Here is a 24171-nt window from a genome sequence, read left to right as displayed (position 1 = left end):
GAAGTGTAGTATTGTAGTAAAATGCAGTATTCTTATTCCTTGAGAATATGTCAGGTTTTCGCTTAAGGGACTTCTAAGAAGTCACTCGTACTACCTTAACCGACAGCGAATCCCAGGATTTGACTACTCATAAGGTGCGAAAAATATGCCTGCAGTCTATTACGCTATGTTGCGCCTCTGACTTTGGAGAGTTGCGTATATAGTTTGTGTTGGAACTGAACTTATATAAGAACTAAAGTGGTGCCCAGTGGTGTTTGTGATGCCATAAGTTCGAAGACGCCACAGAAATTCGGAGTTTGACAATATCTTTATGCATAACACATTTTTAGTAAAAGGATGCCAATCCAAACAAATCGGTAGTCAGAAATGAAAGAGTTCGAAGACATATTTGGTGGGTTATCAATATGTCGGAAAGCTTTTGGTCTTGCCTGGCTATTAGTTGCACAGGCTGCGTAGCACGGCGTATGCATTCGTGACATGGTGCGGATGTGTGGAAAAATGCATTCAGCTAGGTGCGTCCAGTAAGACCAGTATCAGTGTCAAAGACTCACAGAACTATTTATTTTGGGGATTCATTTACCGTTGCACTGGGTAACGAGGAAAGTGGTCGGTCATTTTCACTAAATATGAATAAACTGACATTTTTGACTAAAACACTATCGTTTTACGAACCGACTATGAAAGAGTTGTGAGTTATCCAATGCGTCTGGAAAACACAATTGTCAAAAAAACGGAGTTGTTACTCAGATAGGGTTCGGACACGTCTTTTTCACTTGGGAATTACGGGGTTATGGAAAGCGAAACCACGTTTCGATGAAGTGAGAAATGATTGGCTTATCTTTACGCTCAGAAAAAGAAAAGTAAGTGAAGAGTTATAACTCTGCGGCCGACACTATATCGTAAGTAAAACTCCTCGCTGACAGATCAGTTACTTTTCGTACGTTATCAGAATTCTCCGAACAGGAGCAAAATTTTCGATTTGAACACTACCCCATCCACATTGAGTCTTTAATAAGCAAGCTACTCTCAGGAGCTGTTTCAGGAGTTAGCGTCTGTAAGCTCTATAGAATGGGACAAAAAGTGGATTCAGAAAGTATACTGAAAACATGCCACCAAAATGTTACATTCGCTTCTGCTGAACGGTGACAAAACATTATGCTCAAGTATATTCTCACTGCAAATGTTCGGAGCAAAACGATCCCCAAACCACTCTAGGTGTTAGGGGACAGCTTCTCACAGAAATGAAGATGTGCTATACAAATACTCACAGCCTACGAAACAAAACTGTGGAGCTCAAGATAATGGTGGACATTGATTTCTCCTCCAGCAGGGCTGACAGATTAAACCCAGGGGGGGCGTGGTTTTCCTGTGCACGAAATTTACCTTAGCTATATGAGCTGTCGAGACAGTGACACATGATTTAATGATATGTGAACTGATGTGTTGTAATCTGAATTGTAAACGGTGAGATATTGAATCACATGTAGTATACCGCAGTCCAGAATGTGTAGTAGATGGCTTCCTCTGGTGTAGTAGAGGCAAAAGCATTATGGTAGTCGACTTTAATGCACTATGCGTAAACTGCGTATACTTAGAAGTAGGGTCATCAACAACATTATGCAGTTGCAGATTGTTAGAAACCACAATTGTCCTAACTTTATGCCAGCATATTAGCGATCCCAGTAGATAGGACCTACAAAGCTCCCCGTTTCTCTTGGATCTAATCTTTCACACACGGTGATAGTACCAACCAGATGACTTTACTCCCACCCTTCGGGAGAAGTGATCATGAGATAATCTTATTCAAGTTCATGGCTGAGATAGCCTGTCAAACAATTGCACTGGCCCATTCTAATATATGGAAGACAGACATGAAAGTGATCAACTCAGCAGCCACGGTTGAAAACTGTATAATCGACTTAGGAGCATCAGCTTGGACTCATTTTCGGCGGTTATACAATCAAGTGACCCAACATTTTATACTCTGGATAGTTGTAAAGAAAATGGGGAAGCGTGGTAATCCCTGGATAGACTGGGATATAAGACGTTTATTAAAACAAAAGAATATGTGTTGGAACATTGCCATTAGCCTTAAAACAACAAGTACGATGGAACGCTACAGGTCGGTAAGTAATAAGCGTGCAATTGAATTCCAGGAAGCCCAGAAAATACATGAAATGTGGTTAGCTCAATCTATAGTCAAGCATCCTAAGAGAATATTCTCGCACCTGAATTACGGAACAAAAACGCAGCACTGAATTTCCAACTTATTTGTCGAAGAGAGTGAATCTTAAGTGATAGAGGATTATCAAGAAAAAGCGTAGGCAATGGAAAACTATTTCGGGACATTTTTCACTCAGGAGCCTCTGTAGTGGCATTGGGCCCTAACCACACGATCCTCGAAGCTGAACACGAGATGACTGCGAAAATAGATATTTAACATTTAACGCGAAGCCATTCACCAAATGTTATTACCATGTATTTTAATGTGATTTGTTAAAATATCGTTCTTCCTTGTTATAATCTCGCTATACTTGCTGTATAAGTAATGTTCATGTGGGTTTTCATTTTAAGCGTGTTAAGCATAAAAACATGTTTTAAAGTTATTACATGTATTTCCCGATCAGTTGTCACCCCATTTTTGATTTATTTTTCAGCTTATCAATGCCTGGGTGATTCATGTTAATCTTAGTAACCACCGGCGCGCGATAATCTCATTCAATTTAGTATCGAACCAAAATCACAATGTTCTGGTGGGAGAGTAGTGTAGTGGCATTGGGCACTAACCACGCAATCCTCAAAGCCGAAAACGAGACAACTGTGAAAATAGATAGTTAACACTTAACGCGAAGAAAAACCCAACGATGGAGATGGCGGGAACAATGTGTTGAATTAATTCGGGTTGATTGGATGGCATTGTTCGACCTTGCAGGCGTGGTCCCTGTTGAATGCTATCTTATATCTCTTATTCATATTAAATATATTGTCCTATCTCTGGCTTAAGGTTGTTCTCCATCATGTATTGGTAATCGTAAAGATGCGATGAGTTAGTGTAGACGAAGATGTGACTTCTACGTAAGATCTTATAGACTAAACAGTTATGTCATTACAAATCTACAATTTTAGGATTAGGCATATTATTAGAGAAGTACTAATAACGAGGTAGACCGTATTTATACACGTCTTTTAGACGAACAGCTAGACTTAAACACAGAATCAACAAACCGTCTGCTTACTGTGGACTTCGACGGAGTCGATGTACTTAAGGCTATTGACACTTTAGAGACAGAAATGTCAACAGAACTGGATGAACTACATTCTGAAATCTCGTAATAAATTGCACAATATATTACTGCTCCATTGACTGCTATGTTCAATACGTCACTTCGTTAAAGTGTGTTACCTACAGAATAAAAGAATTTAGTCGTCACTCCAGTACATAAAACAGAACTAAGACAACTTTAATCGAACCACAGAGATATCAGCCTTACCAGTGTCGTAGTTAAGATACTGGGAAGAATCGTCAAAAAGTCGATAATAACATGGGTGGGAACCAGTAACTTTTTAAACAGCAAAATATGCGGTTGAAGAAAAGGTTTATCTTATGCAACGAATCTCCTTATAACAAGAGAGGGATAGATAGAGGTTCTGAACAATTGATAAGCAGTGAATGTTGTTAACATAGACTTCAGCAAATCATTTGATAAGGTGCCAACAAATAGACTGTTTTCGAAACTGGAAAATCTTAGCATTGCCGGACTTCTCCTAAAATGTCTCAAGTATTTCATGGTAGGTCGTAAGGGGAAAGTAAGAGTGAATTCAAAGTGCTTCACCAGGAGACGAGTACTTATTAGAGTATCGCAAGGTTCTGTCCTAAGTCCTTTACTTTCTACACTGTGTGTAAATGGACCTCAACGTTTAGTTGAGTCCTTAATGCCATTACACGCTGATGATGTAAAAGCCTGGAGAGAAATAATATAATATGCTGATGCATGCGTACTTGAGGCGGTTTCGAATATTGTGATTAGCTGGTCTAAAGAGTGTCTGATGCCTATCAATGCGGCAAAGTTTGTCTACATGCATTCTAAGGATACAAAGGTAAATAGATGCAGCACAGAGGAAGCGCTTGTACTTGTGCTTCGGTCCCACATGTGTCATGGGGTGACAGTGGGTCGTGCTCCTAAGACTACGGCTTGGTGAGGACTGAGCTTGGTAACTGCACTCAGGCTTCAAGCCCCTGCTTGAAATGTGACTTGGACATCCTGAAAAACTATACTGAGCAGCTACCCATGCAATTCCAGAACTCTGGAGTTAACCATACAAAGAGCGGCTTGAAAAGCTAGATCTTTTTACTCTGTCTTATCGCAGATCAAGAGGTTATCTGGCTTCAATGTATGGGATACTAAGAAGCGATTCTGGACTTAATATATCCTCTCTTTTTCTTCCTATTAGATTGGGACAAATAGAGAACATAGCAGGCGAGTAGGGAGGCCAGGAACAAACAAAATACACGTGGCATACAGGTTTTCACACAGAGTCATCGATCCCTGGAACCTGTTACTGGAGGTAGTGGTATCCTCAGGTTCACTTGACTCATTCAAGAAAACACGGGATACTCACAGAAGCGTACTAGAAAAGAAATAACATCGGCCGTTAGCCCTCTGTTTTTACTTTACAAATCTGAATTCATACAGTGAAGCAAGATGGTGGTTTCTTCCGAAGACGCAGTAATAATAAAGCAGATTCAACGTTCGAAACCTTCAAGCTTTTGTCCTATTTAGAGCTGAGATCGACGTGGTATGCTTCACTTCTAGTCATCATTACTATAATCCTTTTATTGGAAAAATTTTGTAGAACTTAAGGCACAATATAGACAAAATCACACTTAATAGCACTGAAATGGTAGAAGCATTGGTTTGCTTGCAGTTTTTTCACTCATTTGCATTCGTCTATTTGCAATATTTGATATGACAATGCGTAAGATTAACCAGTAACATGTTAACTATCAATCTCCTTGAACGAACATACTTATTTCCAAGGTATTTCAAGTTTTAAGTATCTGTTGAACGTATGCGACTAGATTAACATCACCAGAGGCTGCTGAAATTTCGGATGCTTCTTCCTTACAATAAATCACGAAATCTGAATAAATCAATGCTGGTGTGACACACAAATAGTGTATATTGAATGACCACCTTTTTAAAGGTCTAAATACTCGGCTTAAATCTTGTCGATCCTTTTAGTATCTCACTTTTTTGTTCGATGACCTTGCATCTTTGGCTACTTTTCGTATATCATGAAAAAGCCGTGTCGTTCTGACGATCTTCGCGAGAAGTATTTGGAGAGAAATAACAAACAAAACAGCATCCAAAGTACTTTTATGCATTCAGGACACTATCAAACTGCATATAACTGGGAGGATGAAAAGAACAGGACGAAAGACTTTTACGATGATGGAACATCCACGTTTTTCTGGTATTTCATTTATGTGTTTCTTGTTTCTTATAACTAAGGAATACTCATACTGTGTTGTGCTTGTTCATATTTGCATGTATTCTCATCTACGTTGCCTTGCTAGAAAATGGCAATTATTCTTCCGAATACAATATGAAGCGGTAAGTTGATTCGAAAGAAGTGATTTCTGTCAAAGTGGTATTAGTGCGGTTATCATGGTATTTGTCTTGTTTGGAGTTTTGCATACACCAGATGGCCCGTTTCTCCGACCACATCCTGGTGAGTTAACTTTTTAACTTTTTTCATTTGTAGACATTCCTTTCAGATTACTTGTCAAACCTGTCTGAATCCAAACTAAAGTATGCTGTGTTATATTTCCTTCAAAATATGTAGTATTTAATTGAACTTCATGGTGTGTTTGAGTGGATGTAGTCATTGAGTGTTGATCGTCTTTGTGTCTAAAATCGACTAGTGTAATCTTGTTAATGCAGACATCCCACTTTAAGAGTTGAATATCCTTAACCAACTCGAACATCTCATAAATCTACGATAAAACTTAATTAGCGAGTTAGTGCTTGTTCTTTAGAATAAGTGTCTCATTAATAACCTTTTTTTGATTCGGTCCACTTGGAACAAAAGGGAAATTTACTAGTCCTGATTATTGTACATCTCGTATATCATTTTTATGAAAACAAGTAGGGATTACGTATGTTCTGGTCATTCATATTGCGTCACTCCTGTATTATGTAGCAATAGATTCTTATGGATCATAAGCATTCCAAACATTTCATGAAGTATCACTTGCAAGGTTACCCATAGTTATGATTAATGTCATCGCTTCTTGAGAGGCGTAATCAAAATCACCCTCGATTCCGATTCAGTAGTGTATCAGCCTGATCGGGGAATAGCATCTCTGTAACATGACTATCCGGTCTGGGTGTACATGTAGCTGTCATCTTCATTTCCCTCATATACGTGAAATTAACCTGCTAACAAAATGTCTTGCTAAGACGGGTGTTATTATAAGATTGCATTTTTACAAGGCAATCATTTCATCATAACACGTTCCGGATCCGACCTCAAAATGACAGAGCTACAAAGTTTGTCAATAAGTTTATAGACTGCGAGTGTTGACTATGTTAATGAAACGCTCTGCATAGACTACTCATCGATATGAGGCTTAGCATGAATGTGTGTCTTCACAGATTACCACTTCTTGTATCAACAGATCGGTTGAAATATTTACAAAATAAAAAGAGGCAAGTAATGAACATACAGTTGTTTGTTGACCAGTTATATGTAACTTTGGTACACAGGATCTTGTCTAATTTCATAAATATATCCTGCACTGGTGTAGTATCTAGATAGTGTAAAGTCTACTAATGATGATTTGATATACAAATGAGAAGCTTGCACATCATTCTATGGGTTATGCCTCAAAATATTTTAGAAGCACCTGGTACGCTTTTCAAATAATTTTAAATAAAATTAAAAAAACGGAAGTACAGTGGTAAGCTAGTTTAAAATTACACAACCATATTAAGTAAGTTTTCTGTCACGATTTGAACTCATTTTAAGCCATGACTACTCAGGTTGCTCGGTAATGCTTTACATCTATAACACGAGCAAGCATCAAACAATTTTGTACATAACATCAAGAAATGATCAAATGACATAAACATACACTCTATCTCACCCTTATCGATCCCAACCCTTTCCCAGTCTTTTGTATCAGTCAGCTTTAAAAGCTGTGAAAGGTGGTCAGTAAAAATGAACTTCACGACTTGTGGACCTCTCTTTGTGGGTTCAAAGCTTTGTAAACTAATTATAATTGAGTTAATCTTACTCAACCCGGTAGTCCTAACACATAAATATTTCGTAAAATTTGTGCTTAAATATCTGTGACTTGACATTAACTTTCGTTGTCGTCTTTTCACTAGCGGCAAGCGCTAGAAAGACGTTATCACTATCACAGACAACTGTTATTTGGTTGACAATTAACCAAAGCTTAAACAAGTATAAATTTGGCCTTTCAGAGTGTTATTTTCACTTTCAAATATTTTGTCCTGTTTTCTAATTATTATTATCGGCGATAAACCTGCCTATCGTCCTTTGCACTTTCCGTAATTTAGTGGGCACATGGATGGCGTTTTCAAATAGATATTCGAGTGTATCACAAAGCCAATGAAATTTAGAAGAGTTTTGATGATGGGGAATAATATCTTTGGAACCGGATAGTGTCACCGTCCCCCACACAAAGTGTAGCTAAAAGCCGAGCACATAATTCTGCACTTAGTATATAACCTATAGCTGAAGTAACTGCTTTTGATATTTTCGGATTCTTTCAGATGAGTCTTAGTAAATACTAATTTGACGTTTTACGAACGATAATAAAGCACTGACCCTTCTGCTAACAGACACTTATAATTCAAAACTCTCTAAGTTTCGACACTTTTGTTAAACAGCCTTCGGTGTCTGAAATGACCTAGACACAAGGGTTTCCGACAGCTTAATAATTGTTGCTTGTTCACTAGTGAGTCCTAGTTCATATAATTATCAAAGTCGGATATAAGATCCTTGTGGGGATTCTGCGTTCTTTAAGACGTGTCTAAATTTATTCCAAATTCTGAAATTAAGACATACATGCTTTATAACTCTCCTTTGCTCAGCCTCTAAAATTTGTAAAACATTAGTCACATTACCAATGTTACTGGAAATATTTTAGTAGTGCCTTGATTGGTGCCTATGTGTAATTTGTGTATGAAATATATTCACCACACATAATTTACATGTTATATCGTTTCATCAGTTATAATTTTACCTTTTTTTCAGCATTTTGGCGCTTTATACTCTGTCTTAGCATTTTATATGAGCTTATACTAGTTTTCCTGTTATTTCAAGTAAGTAGTATGAAGTGGATTCCAATTTTACTAGTTTTGAACGATATTTAAATGCGAACCATTTACTAACAAATATCAATTGCCCAGTGCTTGTATTGAGTTGCTTATACTCAATTCGGTGCGCAGCTACTGCTCTAAAGATTTATAAACTTGTTTTCCCAAGCACCAGGTCACTTTTGTTTATCGTGTTTGGGGAAGAAAAGCCTTAATCGATCAACATTTTACCTTCTAAACTTGTGCACGAATTTCAATATTTATGCGGATTCCTATTTCTTTTCATCACTAGGTTGATTAACTGAGGAATTTTATTTCGAAGTCAGTTTATTACTGTGTGCTACTTAAAAAATGCTGATTTATATTCCTCCGGCTTCATATAACTGAAATGATAAAATGTCCGTCTAAGAGTTGCACTCTTGTCATGAAAAATACACTAAAACTATCATTGGTCGTTTGGATGGCTAAGGCGATAATTAATTACATGTGTCATTTGAGATATGATGTTATTCAAAATACAGAGGAATATATGTCAACAGATAATGATTTACCACTAACTAATCCTTTCTAAATGGATTCTAAGCTTACAAAATGTTAAAAAGTCGTATAATAACTCTTTTAAGTGCAAGGTTTCCCACTGATCACTTTATTTAAGCACAAAATATTTGATCAAATTTGGAGCCGTCATATGAAAGGGATGTTTTTTGTCAAGAAGATAAGTTTTACACTGAAAAATCAAAACTTATTTATTAACAACAAGCTATGAACAACGGAAAGTAACTTTTGGGGTAAAAATGACCAGTAAGACAAAAGGCGACACAACCCAATTTTTATTACTACACATCTGGAACTGTTTAATCATACCAGTCTTTGAAGGATTCCTCACGTTTGGTTGGAACATCAAATGAGTAATGGTAAGGTTTATGCTTAGGATATTTGATGAAAAGAAGAGGAGAGTTGTTATGGCTATCAATCTTCACCAACCGTGGAAATGCATCCGCGTGACTGATCTGTGCTTTCGATTTGTCCACCCTTTAGGAAATAAAGAAGTGGTATTACCCTTTGCTTGCACAAAGATTAGCCTGTCTGGTTCAGGGGTTTCGATTTCAAAGGTATCCAACAGAACATCAGGAGGTATTCTGTGTTGAGTCTCGTTGCTGGAGGTCGAAGTTGCTTTCAGTTGAATAGCATGACGCACCCAAACTTTTGAGCCAACTGACACTTCTTTTGCACGATTCGACCAGTTATTCATGTAGAGTGTTTGCCACGATAGTCCATAACAAATACACTTTAATCCAGGGTGAACAATCTTCTTTGCACTTCATGATGTCGATTGAATTGCTTTCCCATCAATCTGTTTCGTCGAGGCTCAAAAGCTGGCGTCGGATGAATGGCGTCAAAGTGTGGTCGTATTATTCTGCCAAGTAAAGCTTCTGATGGAGAGACCCTATAAATTGTCTGAGGATTTGACACAGAACGATAGATAAGTAGGGACCTCTCTCTCTCTCTCCGGTTGTCCCCTTCTCTTCTGATTTCTTCAGAGCATTTATAAGTGTACCAACAAGGCGTTCTACTTGGCCATTGAATTGAAGATGGAATGGAGGTGTTCGGCATAATTGATCCTGTTTCACCAACGAAATTCTAAGAAGATAGCAGACGTAAACTGTGTTCCATTGTCTCTAGCTATTAATACTGGGACCTCGAAACGACTTATTAGTTGACGTAATTTTTTTTATTGTGGAGCTTGCAGTTCGATGTTCCATGAGAAGAGTTTCTGGCCACTTGCTGTATGTACCAACTACCAAAAGGTAAATATGTCCATGAAGTAAGCCAGTGAAGTCTAAGTTCATACGTTGCCACAGTGACTGTAGTATTGGCCATGGTTGCAGCTATGTTTTCCTTGGTACTTTTGTTGCTAATGTGTATGTGGTACACGAACGGAATAGCTGCTTCAGTCGAGTGTGTAAGTGCGACCAGTAAACATAACTTCGTGCTAGTGCTTTCATGAAATTTGTTCCAGTTTGTTCTGTGTGCAACTGTTCAAGCACTGCTGGTTTCATCTTCTTTGGGATTATGACACGTTCGACAAACAGAAGCCAGTCATCGATGATTGAAATGGTCTGCGCCCGTAAAACTGCTGAAGTTCTGTGGGCTGATCTTCAATTGCCATCCTTATATGTGGAACTATTTAACTTCTTATAAGACTGGGTCAACATTATGGAAGCTTCTTCGACACTACGGCATACCTGAAAGGATAGTCAATATCATAAGGAATTCCTATGATGGATTAAACTGAAAGATCGTGCATGGAGGACAGCTCACAGACTCGTTCGAAGTAAAGACCGGTGTCCGGCAAGATTGCTTACTCTCACCCTTTCTCTTTCTCCTGCTGATCTACTCTACTGGATTATGAAGACGTGAACATCTGGGGGGAAGCACGGGATACAATGTATGTCTAGGATGCAGTCGGACGATCTAGACTTCGCAGATGATCTGGCCCTCCTATCGCAATCGCAACAACAAATGCAGGAGAAAACGAACAATGTAGCAGCAGTCTCAGCAGCAGTAGGTCTCAACAAACACAGAGAAAAAAGCAAGATTCTCCGATACAACACAGCATGCATCAATCCAATCACAATTGACGGAGAAGATTGAGAGATGTAAAAACCTTTTCTTATCTGGGCATCGTCATTGATGAACACGGTGGGTTTGATGCAGATTTGAAGGCGGGGATCGGCAAAGTAAAAGCAGCATATCTACAACTGAAGAACATCTGGAACTCAAAACAATTGTCAACCAACACCAAGGTCAGGATTTTCAATACAAATGTCAAGACAGTTCTACTGTATGGGGCGGAAACCTGGAGAACCACGAAAGCCATCATCCAGAAGATACAGGTGTTTATTAACAGTTGTCTACACCAAATACTTCGGATCCGTTGGCCAGACACTATTAGCAACAACCTACTATGGTAGAAAACGAACCAGATCTCAGTTGAGGAAGGAATCAGGAAGAAGCGCTGGAAGTGGATAGGATACACATTGAGGAAGGCACCCAACTGCGTCACAAGACAAGCCCTCACATGGAATCCTGAAGGCCAAAGGAGGAGAGGAAGACCAAAGAACACATTACATCGAGAAATGGAGACAGACATGAGAAGAGTGAACAAAAATTGGATAAAACTGTAAAGAAAGGCCCAGGACATAGTGGGATGGAGAATGCTGGTCGGCGGCCTATGCCCAATTGGGAGTAACAGGCGTAAGTATGACTGGGTGTGGAGAAGCTTTTTTCTCTGACTTCATTTGATGACAATCAAGTGTTTTAAATGACCTCTGCTACTACACACCTTATTTCTGGATCTACTATTGAGGCAATGATCATGTCCTCCTGTCCAGGGTGTTGATCTCTAATTATTCGAGAGAGAGAGCGTCAGCTTGACTGAAGTATTTGTTGACTGACACTTGATATTGAGGTCATAACTCGGGAGGATTGTCGCTCAGAGCTGTAGTCTGTTAGCCGTATAAACAAGGATTCCTTTCTTAGAACAAAAAATGGCAATTGAAGATTTGTGGTCTGTCAGTAGGGTAAACGTACGGCCATAAAGCATCTTATTTAATCCTTTAACAACAAAATTGATTATAAGGGCTTCTTTTTCAATTTGACTGTAGCGATCTAGCAGCATGAGCAATTAGCTGCTCTGACTTGTTCGGAAACACGTGAGATATCACTGCTCCAACTCCATTACTAGGGGCAACAACAATTCCCAAACTGGGATCGAAGTGTGTTAAAAGAAGCTTTGAGCTGAGCATTGATTTGACTTTGTCGTAAGATGCTTGACATCATGCTAACCACTGCCAAGGTTTGTCTTTTGATCGTATTTCATTCAGGCGACATCTCATTTGGTGCATTTCAAGCAGAAATGTGCAGTAATGACTAAGTAATCCAAGGAAGGATCTTAATGAAGCAACATCAGTTGGTGCAGGCACCTTCTGAATGGCTTCTGTATTGGCGACCGTTCTTATCTAAGATGAAACCAAGGTATTTGATCGAATGGACGATAAAGACACAGTTTCCTTCACGTAGTTGGAAACCATACTCCATCACTCAGTTGAGAACTGGATGTAGTCGATCAAAAAGTTCACTGTCATAACTATGATATCATCTAGATAAGCTACTGTTCCAGGTATACCTGTTAACATCTTATCTATCAGTTGCTGAAAAATGGCAGGTGCGGTCTTGATACCGAATGATGGGCGGTTATATTGATATAACCCTCGACGAGTGTTGATAGTAAGAAGCTATCTACAATCATCATCTACTTCCACTTGCACATATATATCGGAGAAGTCTATTTTCTCGAAACGTGTCCCACCATTAAGCTTAGCAAACAGGTTTTCAGGAACTGGTAACGAATACTGATGTACATCCAATGCAGCGCTTAAACCGGTTGAGAAATTGGCACATATGCTTATAGTTCCATTGGCCTTCTTAATCACTATGATCAGTGCGGCACATACAGAGTAGTTAACTGGTTGGGTTACAACAGCTTGTTGTAAAACATTTAACTAGTTCAAGAACAGCATACGGTACAGGACGTCTCGAGTGAGAAACCTGTTTGGTATCTGATTTCATTGGTAAATGAGCTTTCATCTTGGTGCAGTGACCAAGGCTATTCCGAAAAAAAAACAGGCAAAATTTCTTTTCAGCTTTTCTAACAACCTTTACCTATCTTTTTGCAAGATGATGAGCACAACACGTTGTAGACACTGTTAGTGAGTATATCCATTCTTCCGAGTTTTTCTAGCATACCTAAATTAAGATCAAGGTTCGACCGTTCTGTTAGCATATTCATTTACAGTTAGCTCCATTGAAGGAAAATTCACACTGTGATTCGCCAACCAGTTTTAACACTCTTCATAGATGGTTTCATTAGCGGTTTTCCAAAGAGGTTATAAGTTTTTCTAGACACTAAGGTAATATCGGATGCTGTGTCAATTTGAAGAAGACTTCATATACCGTTAATTTGGATAGCAACATACTTTCTCCGAATTTCATGGTCTGTTTGGTAAACTGCTATCTGAGAAAGAGCTTTGTATTCGGCTGGTTTCACCACGTGTTGATGACGTTTATGTTTCTTGGGTTGGGCCGTACGATTCACTGAACAATGACCTTTATGTTCACGTCTGTTGCACACCTGACATTTAGACTTCTTAAATGGGCAGAATCGTACGTAATGCCAATCACTACATAACCAATAGGCAATCATTAATTTGTTAGAAGTTGTTATCGGTTTCTGAGCATTTAACCTAGTAATAGCGTTGACACTACTGCAGGTTAAACTCGGATTTACCTGTTCACTTAACTCATTGTCGTGTCTGATGTTTTGTAGCCGTTTACACTTATCTTTCAATGTACTGTGTGTGACGTTTACATCTTGATCCCGTCAAGTTCAAGGTCTATTCGTGATCTCAGCACCTTTGGTGACTGAAGAGCTTTAATGAATATTAGGCATTTAAATAGGTCTTCTGTCAATGAGCGTAACTTGAACCATTCGCACTCTCTGTTGACGACGTCTGCTAGAGCACCAAATTCATCAGCTTCGTGTTTCACCAAATTTGGACACTGATATCGAATACTAAACAGTGATGAGGATTCACCGAATGTGTCTGACAATTAAATTACCATTTCTTCGAAACTGACCTCTCGAGGTAGATTCGGCAATATATGGTCAGTATACCGTGCATGTTCATTGCTTTCCAATGTATGCATCAACAATCCAATCTTCCATGCGACATCTTGTTTTCAGAATCCTATTCTAAATGTATCTTCTTAACGCTTGAACCACGTGAGCAAGGTATTCCGACTTTGGGGATTATAGTTGAACTTTGGGATACTGCTGGCTACTGCATCAAAAGAAGTATTTGGAATGGCGTCTGAACTCGAGCAGTGGATGTTAAGCTATTTTGTCAGTCTCCAACAACCACATTGTGCTTACTGTTGTAATATTCGGTTGAGCTGGTTATCTGATATCGGTATCGTGAATGTGTTTTCCTTTTTTCCTCGTCGTTATGATTTCTGGTATTACGACCCGTTCACTCTTATTGCTTAGTATTCTTGGACACTACTTTACTCGAAAATTCCTCAAATCAAAACACGGTTTAACAGGAACGAAATTATATTCCAAATAACGAGGGTAGATGGAAGTAGTAATCACAATAAGATAAATATTAGTATATTTATAATTTCTACATAAGATTCTAGAGACTTCTCCAAATCTGCTAGCGCCGATTGGTTGGGAAATAGCTAATCAGGTTGCCCCAACGTATTTCTGCACGGAACATGCTTTAAACCCATATCTGAATTATTTCCCTCTGGCTACTACTCAATTTTAACTCACTCATTTGATTTGCCATCAATAAAAGTATACCAACCGGAAATTATTATTTCACGGTTACTTGGGATATTAGTAAAGCGCAGCTGAAACGTAATTATAATCGTTTTATATTTTATCGAATGAGATCATTCAAACGTATTTGAATAACTTGATGTCGGTGGGTAAAATCGCTCACAAATAAGTGCAAATAATACACTGATCTCCTTTTTGATATTTTCGATCGTTTAATACTGGTTTTAAGCTTTTTATTATGGTGATTTGGTTGTCGATTTTGAATCTTATCACTGGAGAAAAGATGTCAACTAGTATGAATTAAATTTGACTTGATGGATCGTTAGTGGTTACTTCTTTCTGGTTATCATTCCCAAAGTTCGTTTATATTACTTGTATATACATACCCTTGAAAATTGTTCCTTCATCCAATTGTTTGCTCTCTATTATAATTTTGACTGTTGTGTCTCATGTCATGGTTTTCGCTGTTGTATACTGTTTTTACATTATTCCATTATATAGAGTGTAGACGATGCTCGTCAGTGGTTACGTTACTTAGACTTAGAGCTTGGTAAACCTTTGGAAGAAAAGGATTATGGTGGGAATTGCCGAATATACGATTGGGATAGACCAGACAATCCATGGCACAATGTCATCGTCAGTATTTAACGTGTTACATTTATTGCCAATTTTTTATAACCTATGGGTTCGTCTTTTTGTATGCTCACGTATGTATATGTCATATATGTGTTAAGGCTAATCACATGCATCCTTCCAAGTTTTTTTGTATGATTTTTTATGCACAGAAATATATAAGTTAGTTTCAGATCAATATTACAATAGTGGGCCAGTATGCACTATAATAGGGTTTCAGGGCTTCGCTGATTGGAAAAAAACACTATTTAGTATACAGGGAAATGTATATGTGTATTAACGTATGTATAGTATGTATAGTCTATTAATTGTTGTTTGTGTCAGTCTGTCCAACACAATCTGTCGTTTGAACAGAATTACTTTGATTGATGATTAGGTGTTGCTTATCTTTGTGATATTTTTGTAGTATAATTTTTAGTTGTAGTAGTGTAATGAATGAGAACATAGATGGGGGAAACCAGGATATCTTGGTAAAATATAGAGGACGTACACTGAATACTTCGTTTGCAAATTTCCATCACTTGTCCTTCACATTCTGTATGATTCCTCAGTTCCTAATTCCTTTCTATCTTCCACACTATTCTCTCCAACTTGATTTTCTTAGCCTTCTGCTGCCAGGTTTTCCACTTCCGGTCGGTATTACATACTACTTATGTCTGTCGACATAAGTGGCATATACCACATTAGCAGTAATGGTGTTTGCTATTATTAATGAATAAGTACGTCATATTGTAAGCTGCAGACACTGGAAAAGTGCATAAACATTCAATTTATTAAACATACTTCTTGTTTGGAATAAATAATTAATATATAAGCTTTGATTTCTCGTTAGTTATTGTCGTTCACTTTAAAGCTTTGGACTCGATTCTGTGAGCTCTGGGGTTTTTACATTGTTAATGAATATCACATTGAGGGATCTATTCTAATATCCCCTAGTTTTCAATGGTCCTACTGTTGTCAGAGTAGAACAGAAACTACTTTTCCTTTCGAGCTATTAAAATCTCTTAACAAAACGCCCTATGAAATCCTTTTTTAATGCTAAAAATCTCATATATGAAAAGCTTCATCGTAAATAGGAATCTTACTTCAATTGAATCGATTTGTCCTTATACTATAACTTCACAGTCCTTGTCATAATTTGACTGACATCCAATTAATGTGGAGTATGGCCAATTTTGGTAACTATGCCAACTTTGTCATAACTAGGTGTAGACATTGCATGAAAATTAGGTATGCCTATATATATATATATATATATATATATATATATATATATATATCGGCTTTTCAATTCAATTTGTTTCATCACGTAAACAGACTTTTGTTCTTATCAATATTGGTATGCAAAGATACGTTTGAAGAAAATAATAAATGATTAGTGCTACTCTTGCAATAAAAATTGAAATGATGCTTTGTGTATTTCAAAAGTCCTGAAAAATTCTTTTCATTCATCAAACATTTATGAGCTTTATTATTTCCAATTTAACACTAAACTGAATCAATTGTCAATAGTTAATGCGTGTTAATTGATGAGAAAATCAGGTGATTTTTAGTTTATTTCAAAAAGTTAATTCCAACTACCTATTTATTCACATTTTTGTGTTATCTCTGTTGTACATACCAGTGTACTAGTAATATGTGCCTAAATCACTTACTGAGATCTGATTAATACAAACACACACTTTGTGTAAATAGCAGTAATAGTAATTGGTCGCTTAAGCATTTGTCTATTGGTTCTTTGAGACTTCTTGTTAATCCGTACCCATAACTTTAAAGTTAAACAGTTGTCCTGTAATTGTCCTTAGAAAAAGTCAATTCGTGTTTAAGATACATGACTAAAGATTAAGTAAATCTTTATTTTTGTTTTAGTGTTTAATTCCTGAACTGGTATAATCAAAATAGGTATTATGAATCTAAAAAAGTTGTTCAATACATCTAAATCATAAACTTTTTAAATTATTAAATCATAAAATTGTTCTTTTACATTGTAAATTATTTTTAGGAAACTATTAATAGTTTTTATAGTCTGAAAGTAAAGAGATGCTGATATTCCAAACATGTAGTCTTTAGTGATCTTTGATGTATTCCCCTCTGCTTTCTTTTTGTAGTAATTTGTTTTTTTGCTTTCATAGCTCTTATCGTTTTAATTTTCTCATCACGGTTTTGTACCGTTATACAGTTATGCCTATTCTATGTTATTATTTATGGGATTCCAATTAACATTTAGATTGCTCATATATTTGTAAATCTTTGTTGGTATCATAAATTTATTCACACACAAAAAAACACAATGAAATGGTCATATGCTCAAATGTAATGTATGCTACTTTTCACTTACCCCATGATTTGTGAAGAAGTAAACTTGCTGAGTAATTATGAGAAAAGATTGCTAAAAGACACGAACGTGTCTTTCCATGTATAGAATTACACTTACAAATTCAAACAAATAAAACTACAAATAATAAAATAGAAGTAAGAATCAAATAAACGTTTGATTAGTGTTACTTCTCATTCGACGCTAATAAACGATAGATATATACATCACAGTTTGTCAAAGCAGATATATCGGTTTATGGAATGTAAGTTGGAATCAGTAGCGTAGTATAGCATGATAGTGAATACATATTTAAATAAACTATATAGTCCCATAAATACAGTACTATACTTTTTTGTTGTGAACTGAAAACATTGAATTCATGATTGCTGGACGGTAAACGTTACTAAATAAAATTTATTCCTTTGTATCTTCATACTGTTGGCTAGACTTCTAAATTCATGCACTTAATCAACTTCTCCATCTGTCAGCTTCCAAGTATGATAATTGCGTTTGGTGTTCTCTTAGCTTCTACTTTTAATTGTTGATGTGTTATCTATAGATTTTTAGTTTAATCCTTGTCTTGGACTTGCAAATCTGTTTTATTATTGAAGCTTTCAGGTCAAGTATTTATTTGAAAAAAAAAATTATTATTTGTCTTTTCATGGTAAACGTGTAGGTTGGTCAATACATACCTTTTGAGTTGTTAAGAAATTGTTTGCAGTTTACTGGTGTTTCGATTCAATTCAGTTTGAATGAAACAGTTCTGCTGATTTTCTGATATGGTTGTATAGTCAATTTACGATCAATATTTTTTCTATAATGCAAATATTTCTACATTTTCTCTTAATTATATACGGTCTTACAAAAGTTATCCAATAATGTTTGATTAACATCATATAATTATTGTTATGTATTATATTTAACGGTAGAATCTATTTTTTTCTATTTATGACAAATGCAAAATCTTTACTTATTATTTTATGAAAAGTGATTACTGACTTACCAATATATACTATGCATAGCAATAATGATAATAATTCATCATTATGTAAGCCTTATTTATATATACTTATCCAACAACAATAAAAATGTATTTGCGTACGTGACTCTTCAAGTCAACATGATAATACTAGTAGTTTTTATTGTTTCAGGAAAAAATATATTTAATCTATTAGAATGATTAATAATTTTTTTATTGAAAATAAGAATTAATTTACTTGTATATATCAAGTGGGTTACTGACTGTTTATATCTAGTTTAAATTCTTTTAATTCTTAATGCTACTGTAAAGATTGTCTTGTGTAAATTTCATAATCAAGCTGTGTTCATTAGTTGTACACTTAGTTTGTGTTTAAATACGAAAACAATAAAATAAAGAAAACACGTCTAACCATTTGTCTAGATCTTATTTTTTACCAGATTACATACAGCATAAAACATTTAGCTTCATTTTTCACCATACCAACCGGATGAGTTTAATAGTAGAAAGAGAAAAGGCAGCCCAACTATTCCAGACAGTACTGCGGTATAATATTAGAAAGGTCTACCTCACAGAAAACTCATCTTCAAGGATACTACTTTCTACAGAGAGAGGAAAGGTTTAGAAAAGGTTAACCCTTAAAATACACGTGCTCCGTTTCTTCATGGATTTTCGGAGTAGGAGATTAAGTCCGAATATTTCGTAGTTGATGCAGCCAAATATATTTACAAAAGGGTTGTGTGTGATTAGCGTCAAACGTATGCGTTTTGGCCTCTTGTCACATTAATCACCATCGGAATAAGAAATGGCGCTTCACAACTAGTCTCCTTTTATGTTAGGTGTAGTCGTACGGGATAAATTATCGATATTATCATTAATTTTATTTCACTGTTCTAAATCACTAGTATACTAGCGACTGATGAACTCTTAAGATAATTACGGCTTTTATCAACTTATCCAGCTTGTAATACATTTTTGATCCAATATCTTTTACTCACTATATGAGTGTGTATTTTTACAATAACATGATGTGTAACAGATATTTATCGACTGTCTTGATAAAACACATTTTATCTCAAATAGTTTTTTTTTTTCTGGAATTCCAGTCAAAAATGGATGGTTTCGTGACAGTTCATTTTGTTGGCTGGTGGGCTAAAACATTAATCCTCCGAGATTATTGGATATGCAACGTCTTAAGTTTTGCTTTTGAAGTATTAGAATACTCATTAGAGCATCAGTTGCCAAATTTCTCAGAATGTTGGTGGGACCATGTAAGTTCGGATTTTGAATTATTACTCTTATTTTAAGCATCGATATATATATATACAACAAAAAGTCCGTGCTATTTCACAAAATATAATTTGGGTTTATTTTGTAATTAACTATAAATTAACATATTTAGATTCTACTCTAAATAGTTTTTTAGAACGACTGATCATTAAGGATATTTCATCTTCAATAGAAACAGCGCACTTATTAACTGCCATCGATTTTTTGATTTAGTCCTGCCTACTACTATTGTCATAAATTATTATGCCTATGATTCTGTGTTTTATTAGACTCTGTGTGTCATTGTTATTACCTGACAATTCGATTCGCTTCCTAGCACTTAACATGACCGGTTATTAAGTAGTATGGCGATTAAAAATCTTTCTTTAATGCCGAAATTAAACAGTAATCTTTGACGAGTTTCGTTCTCTGGGCTGGATGGTTCATTTGTGAGTGAAGGTCTGCCTTTATTTGCCTATCAGTTAGAAAAGATGCAAAAAACAAATGGCTTATGAATCATGGTATAAAATTCGCTGTTCATAATTTATTAAGGGATGTTACGAATTGTATAGTTCCTCGGTAATAATATTTCTCTCACATGTTGTTCAAGTACTTTGATCATTGAGTATTACAAAGCTGTGATGTGATTAGGGTTTTCCTCGATATTATTTTTGACAAATCAGACATCTGACTTTACAGGGAAGTGTATGCGAATCACCTTACCGAATCGAACTAATTTCTAAATGTAATTATCTAAATTAACTCAGTAGTCAAGTCCTTAAATGTTTTAAATACTAACAGTTTATATGAAAAGATGGATAGTAGTTATCAGTGGAATCTAGGATGCGCATTTCGTTTTGTTTGGGACTCGTCAGCTGGATGTACCTGCACATCAGAGTTGCACATATGCCAATAAGAGACTAATCAATTGCAATACTAAACATCAATCGGAAGATTCAAGCAACCAATACAAAAATGAAATAATAGCTTAGGTCAGCGAGCATCTTTAGGTGAAGTGACGGCAACAGTACTAATTCATATTGTGATCTCAAGATGTATTTCATATTTGTATCTATCAAGGTGCAGACTTTAGAAAATTACATTCACAAACATAATATTCTGTGATTGTATATACTACATTATAAGTAGTCTTACCGTGATATGAATTATTTCTATTTAACCTTGAAAAATGTTATCTATTTTCATGACGAATATGTTAAGGATACAAATAATATACTTGATTGTTTCGCGTCAATAAGATTTCAATATATGTAACTTTCGTTATGGTGAGTCTGCTTTTTATGTTTAACATACATAAGTCACCTTTTGCTAGAATGTGATCTAACGAAGGTAACTATTTTTCAGTTGCTCAATGGTGTATAAAGTTTTTTAAGTAGATTTCTTGAGAGATGTGTTTTGTCGAAATTTATTTATTTGTTGCATTGTAGGTTTAACTGATATATATATATATATATATATATATATATATATATATATATATATATATATATACTTCTCAGAATATAAATTTACGTCCAGTATGTTAGCCATCTTTAATTCACGTATATATACATGATTTGAGCATTTAACCTACAAGTTTTCCTGACGTAGGGTTTTGGATAATGTTCGCTTCATTTGTCTGTAATTACGTTTCGAACTTGATTTTCAGTCATTAAATCATAATTCCAGTCTTGGCAGTCTGATAACGTATGAAGTTATCAACAGTAAATATAATTCAACACGAGATACGCTATCTGAAAACGAGTGTTGAATTGATGTAGCGTTAGGACATATTTGCCAATAAATACGTATTTCATTCATTCAGTTCCTTGTCTAATTACCCACACAGAGTGTATGATTTCTTTTGCTCATACTACTACCTCGACCTGCCTTAATTAACACATTTCTTTTAAATCGTTTATCTCAATCCTTGACTACAAGTGTGTAATACATTTTTTAGTTTCAAACTTAATCCTCATCTATGAATGTTATCCAATTTGTGATTGTGAATGCTTGAAGCACTTCATAAAATGTTTTCTTGTTATTACAAGAACTATAAAACATTTCTTGATTTTTTCCAGTTACTAGTTTGCTTTTTTCACGTTATATTTATGTTCTCACTTTTCTTTTAACAATATAAAAAAATACAGTGGATCATGGATTTTCTAGGTTGCAACCTTCTCGGAATTTGGTTAGGCATGAAAACAATCAATTATTTAAGCATGAAGCCGTATCATTGGCGAGGCATGTGGAATATCCCCAGTTACAGGTCATTTTTATTTATTCTGATTTTATTATTGAACTACATCAAACCTGATTTATCGTCCCTTTCTCTCGAAGTTCACAACACTGCTAAATTTAACAATTAAAATTTGTTCGTTCTTTTGTGGGGAAGAGGCGATTCAGCGTGATCATCGCCTCGCACCAAAAACTAACTGAAGCTAGGAATATTAATATTCGGTCTCGGAGTACCACCAAGCTCTCGGGTTCGATCCCTGGCAAATTCGACTGTGAGAACTGTTTAAGAGTCCTAAAATAGGGTGAATTAGTTGTTAGTACATCTTGGTTTTCGATGATTCAGCATCTGAAATCCGTGTCAAAAACTGTCTGAACAGTCAAGATTATTGTTATTAATGGCTTTATTCAATATTATATTTTTGGTACAATATAGAATTCTCAGCTACCTTTGAAAAATCGGATTTTTAAACTTCAACTCGTGAAGTTTTTTTTTCGATCTTGTCATTGATTAGAATTGTTATTTTCCAATTTGACTATGTATTTGAAAGATTTATTTATGTGCACCGTCGTTTTCAGCAATTCTAACAACTACTTTGGCGTACTGGCCTATCACTTTGCATATCCCGTAGCTCTTACTGTTAACTAGCTCTTCCCTATCAAAACATCAGCATGTAATTTAGTGCAACTCAAGGTATAATAGTTCAAATGTGGGTCATTTGTGTGTGTGTTCAATATAAATCCCTGGTTATATTAGATATTTTTTCGCGTTTTATCAGTTCCATTCAATTAATCAGTCTCAGTTATACGCAACGTAGAATCTTACACATATGCATCAGTTCAAGTTGCCATACCACATTAGCACAGCAAGATGAAAACATTTCAAGACAAGGCCCAGAAAGGTCAGAGCAGTAACTGTATCAGTAGTAGTAGAAAAGATGAGGTACAAAAAAAAGAAACAAAGATATAACGAGATTCAGATTCTAAATGAAAAGTAGTAAATGTACCCACGGTATTGTGAATGATTCTGACCCAAGTCACCCCTAGCTTTTCTGCAACCACCGTCAAGGTATGCGGTGGATAAACATACGTAACACATGTTCTGACCAACTCAGTTGGTAAGCACTTACCACCTCATCAATTGATTTGGTATGTTTGCCTAGTGCCATATGCTTAACCTCAGGACCGGTCACTCGGTCGCAAAATACACGATCGATGCTTCGAAGACACTTTTGATCAAATAATAATAGCCTGCGAATATCCTCTGCTCTTTATGACCATGTTTCACGTCCATAAAGTAGAACAGAGCGAACTAATGTACAATAAACTCAGCCTTAGGTTAGGAAATGGATGTTCCGCTTAAACCAATAGCAAGGTATACCTATAATGTTCAGGAAACTGATGTTCCTGTTTATATCTACCTGGTTACATATACCCAGTTTTATAAGAAATAGTTTTCTTCAAGTTTGAAAATTTTCCTAGTCACTGGACTCATCTGGGTTCGTTATTTCCTTTCCCTAAAATTCATAAAGTGAGTGCTTGAAAGTACTTTGACACCTCGCTAACTTGATGTGAAATTTCGCACTAATTTTTCTCTATAACTATTGTTTCTTTCACAAAGTAATTAGGATGAAATAAAACAAAATATAATCTACTGATGATGTATCGAAAACCTACTGTTACCCAGATAAAATGATTAAGAAAATATTTTTAGATCATCTAGTGACGCGTCTTGGAAATGTGTTTTAGTCTGTTTTTTAAAAAAGAAATATAGGATCGAAGCAGACAACATTTTGGCTTAGTTGCTAGGACTCTAGAGTGAGAGCAGAATATTCCCCGAAGATTCATTTACAAAGTAATTCTGAATTAGTTTAATTGACTAGCGCCGAAAATTATTGTTATGCGATTCGGTAACTTAATGACTATAATTTCATTCATCTCTCTACATTACCTTATACAGAGGCAAACTTCGTAGAGTTATGTT

At 35.9% G+C, this 24171-nt stretch overlaps 1 protein-coding gene across 1 annotated transcript; it reads left to right on the top strand.

Annotated features, from left to right (window-relative positions):
- Window positions 1-5057: 5057 nt before the first annotated feature.
- Window positions 5058-23455, top strand: PTDSS2 (Phosphatidylserine synthase 2). The gene is made up of 6 exons (XM_051217417.1): window positions 5058-5475; window positions 5514-5615; window positions 5651-5733; window positions 8287-8354; window positions 15256-15461; window positions 19790-23455. The coding sequence occupies exons 1-5, from the start codon at window positions 5297-5299 to the stop codon at window positions 15400-15402; spliced, it is 579 nt and encodes a 192-aa protein (XP_051073914.1). The 5' UTR covers window positions 5058-5296; the 3' UTR covers window positions 15403-15461; window positions 19790-23455.
- Window positions 23456-24171: the final 716 nt, after the last annotated feature.

Source organism: Schistosoma haematobium, chromosome 1 (genome assembly GCF_000699445.3).
Source record: "Schistosoma haematobium chromosome 1, whole genome shotgun sequence".
Taxonomy (NCBI): Eukaryota; Metazoa; Platyhelminthes; class Trematoda; order Strigeidida; family Schistosomatidae; genus Schistosoma; species Schistosoma haematobium.
Note: the sequence above shows the minus strand (reverse complement) of the source record. Positions and strands in the feature narration are given on the sequence as shown.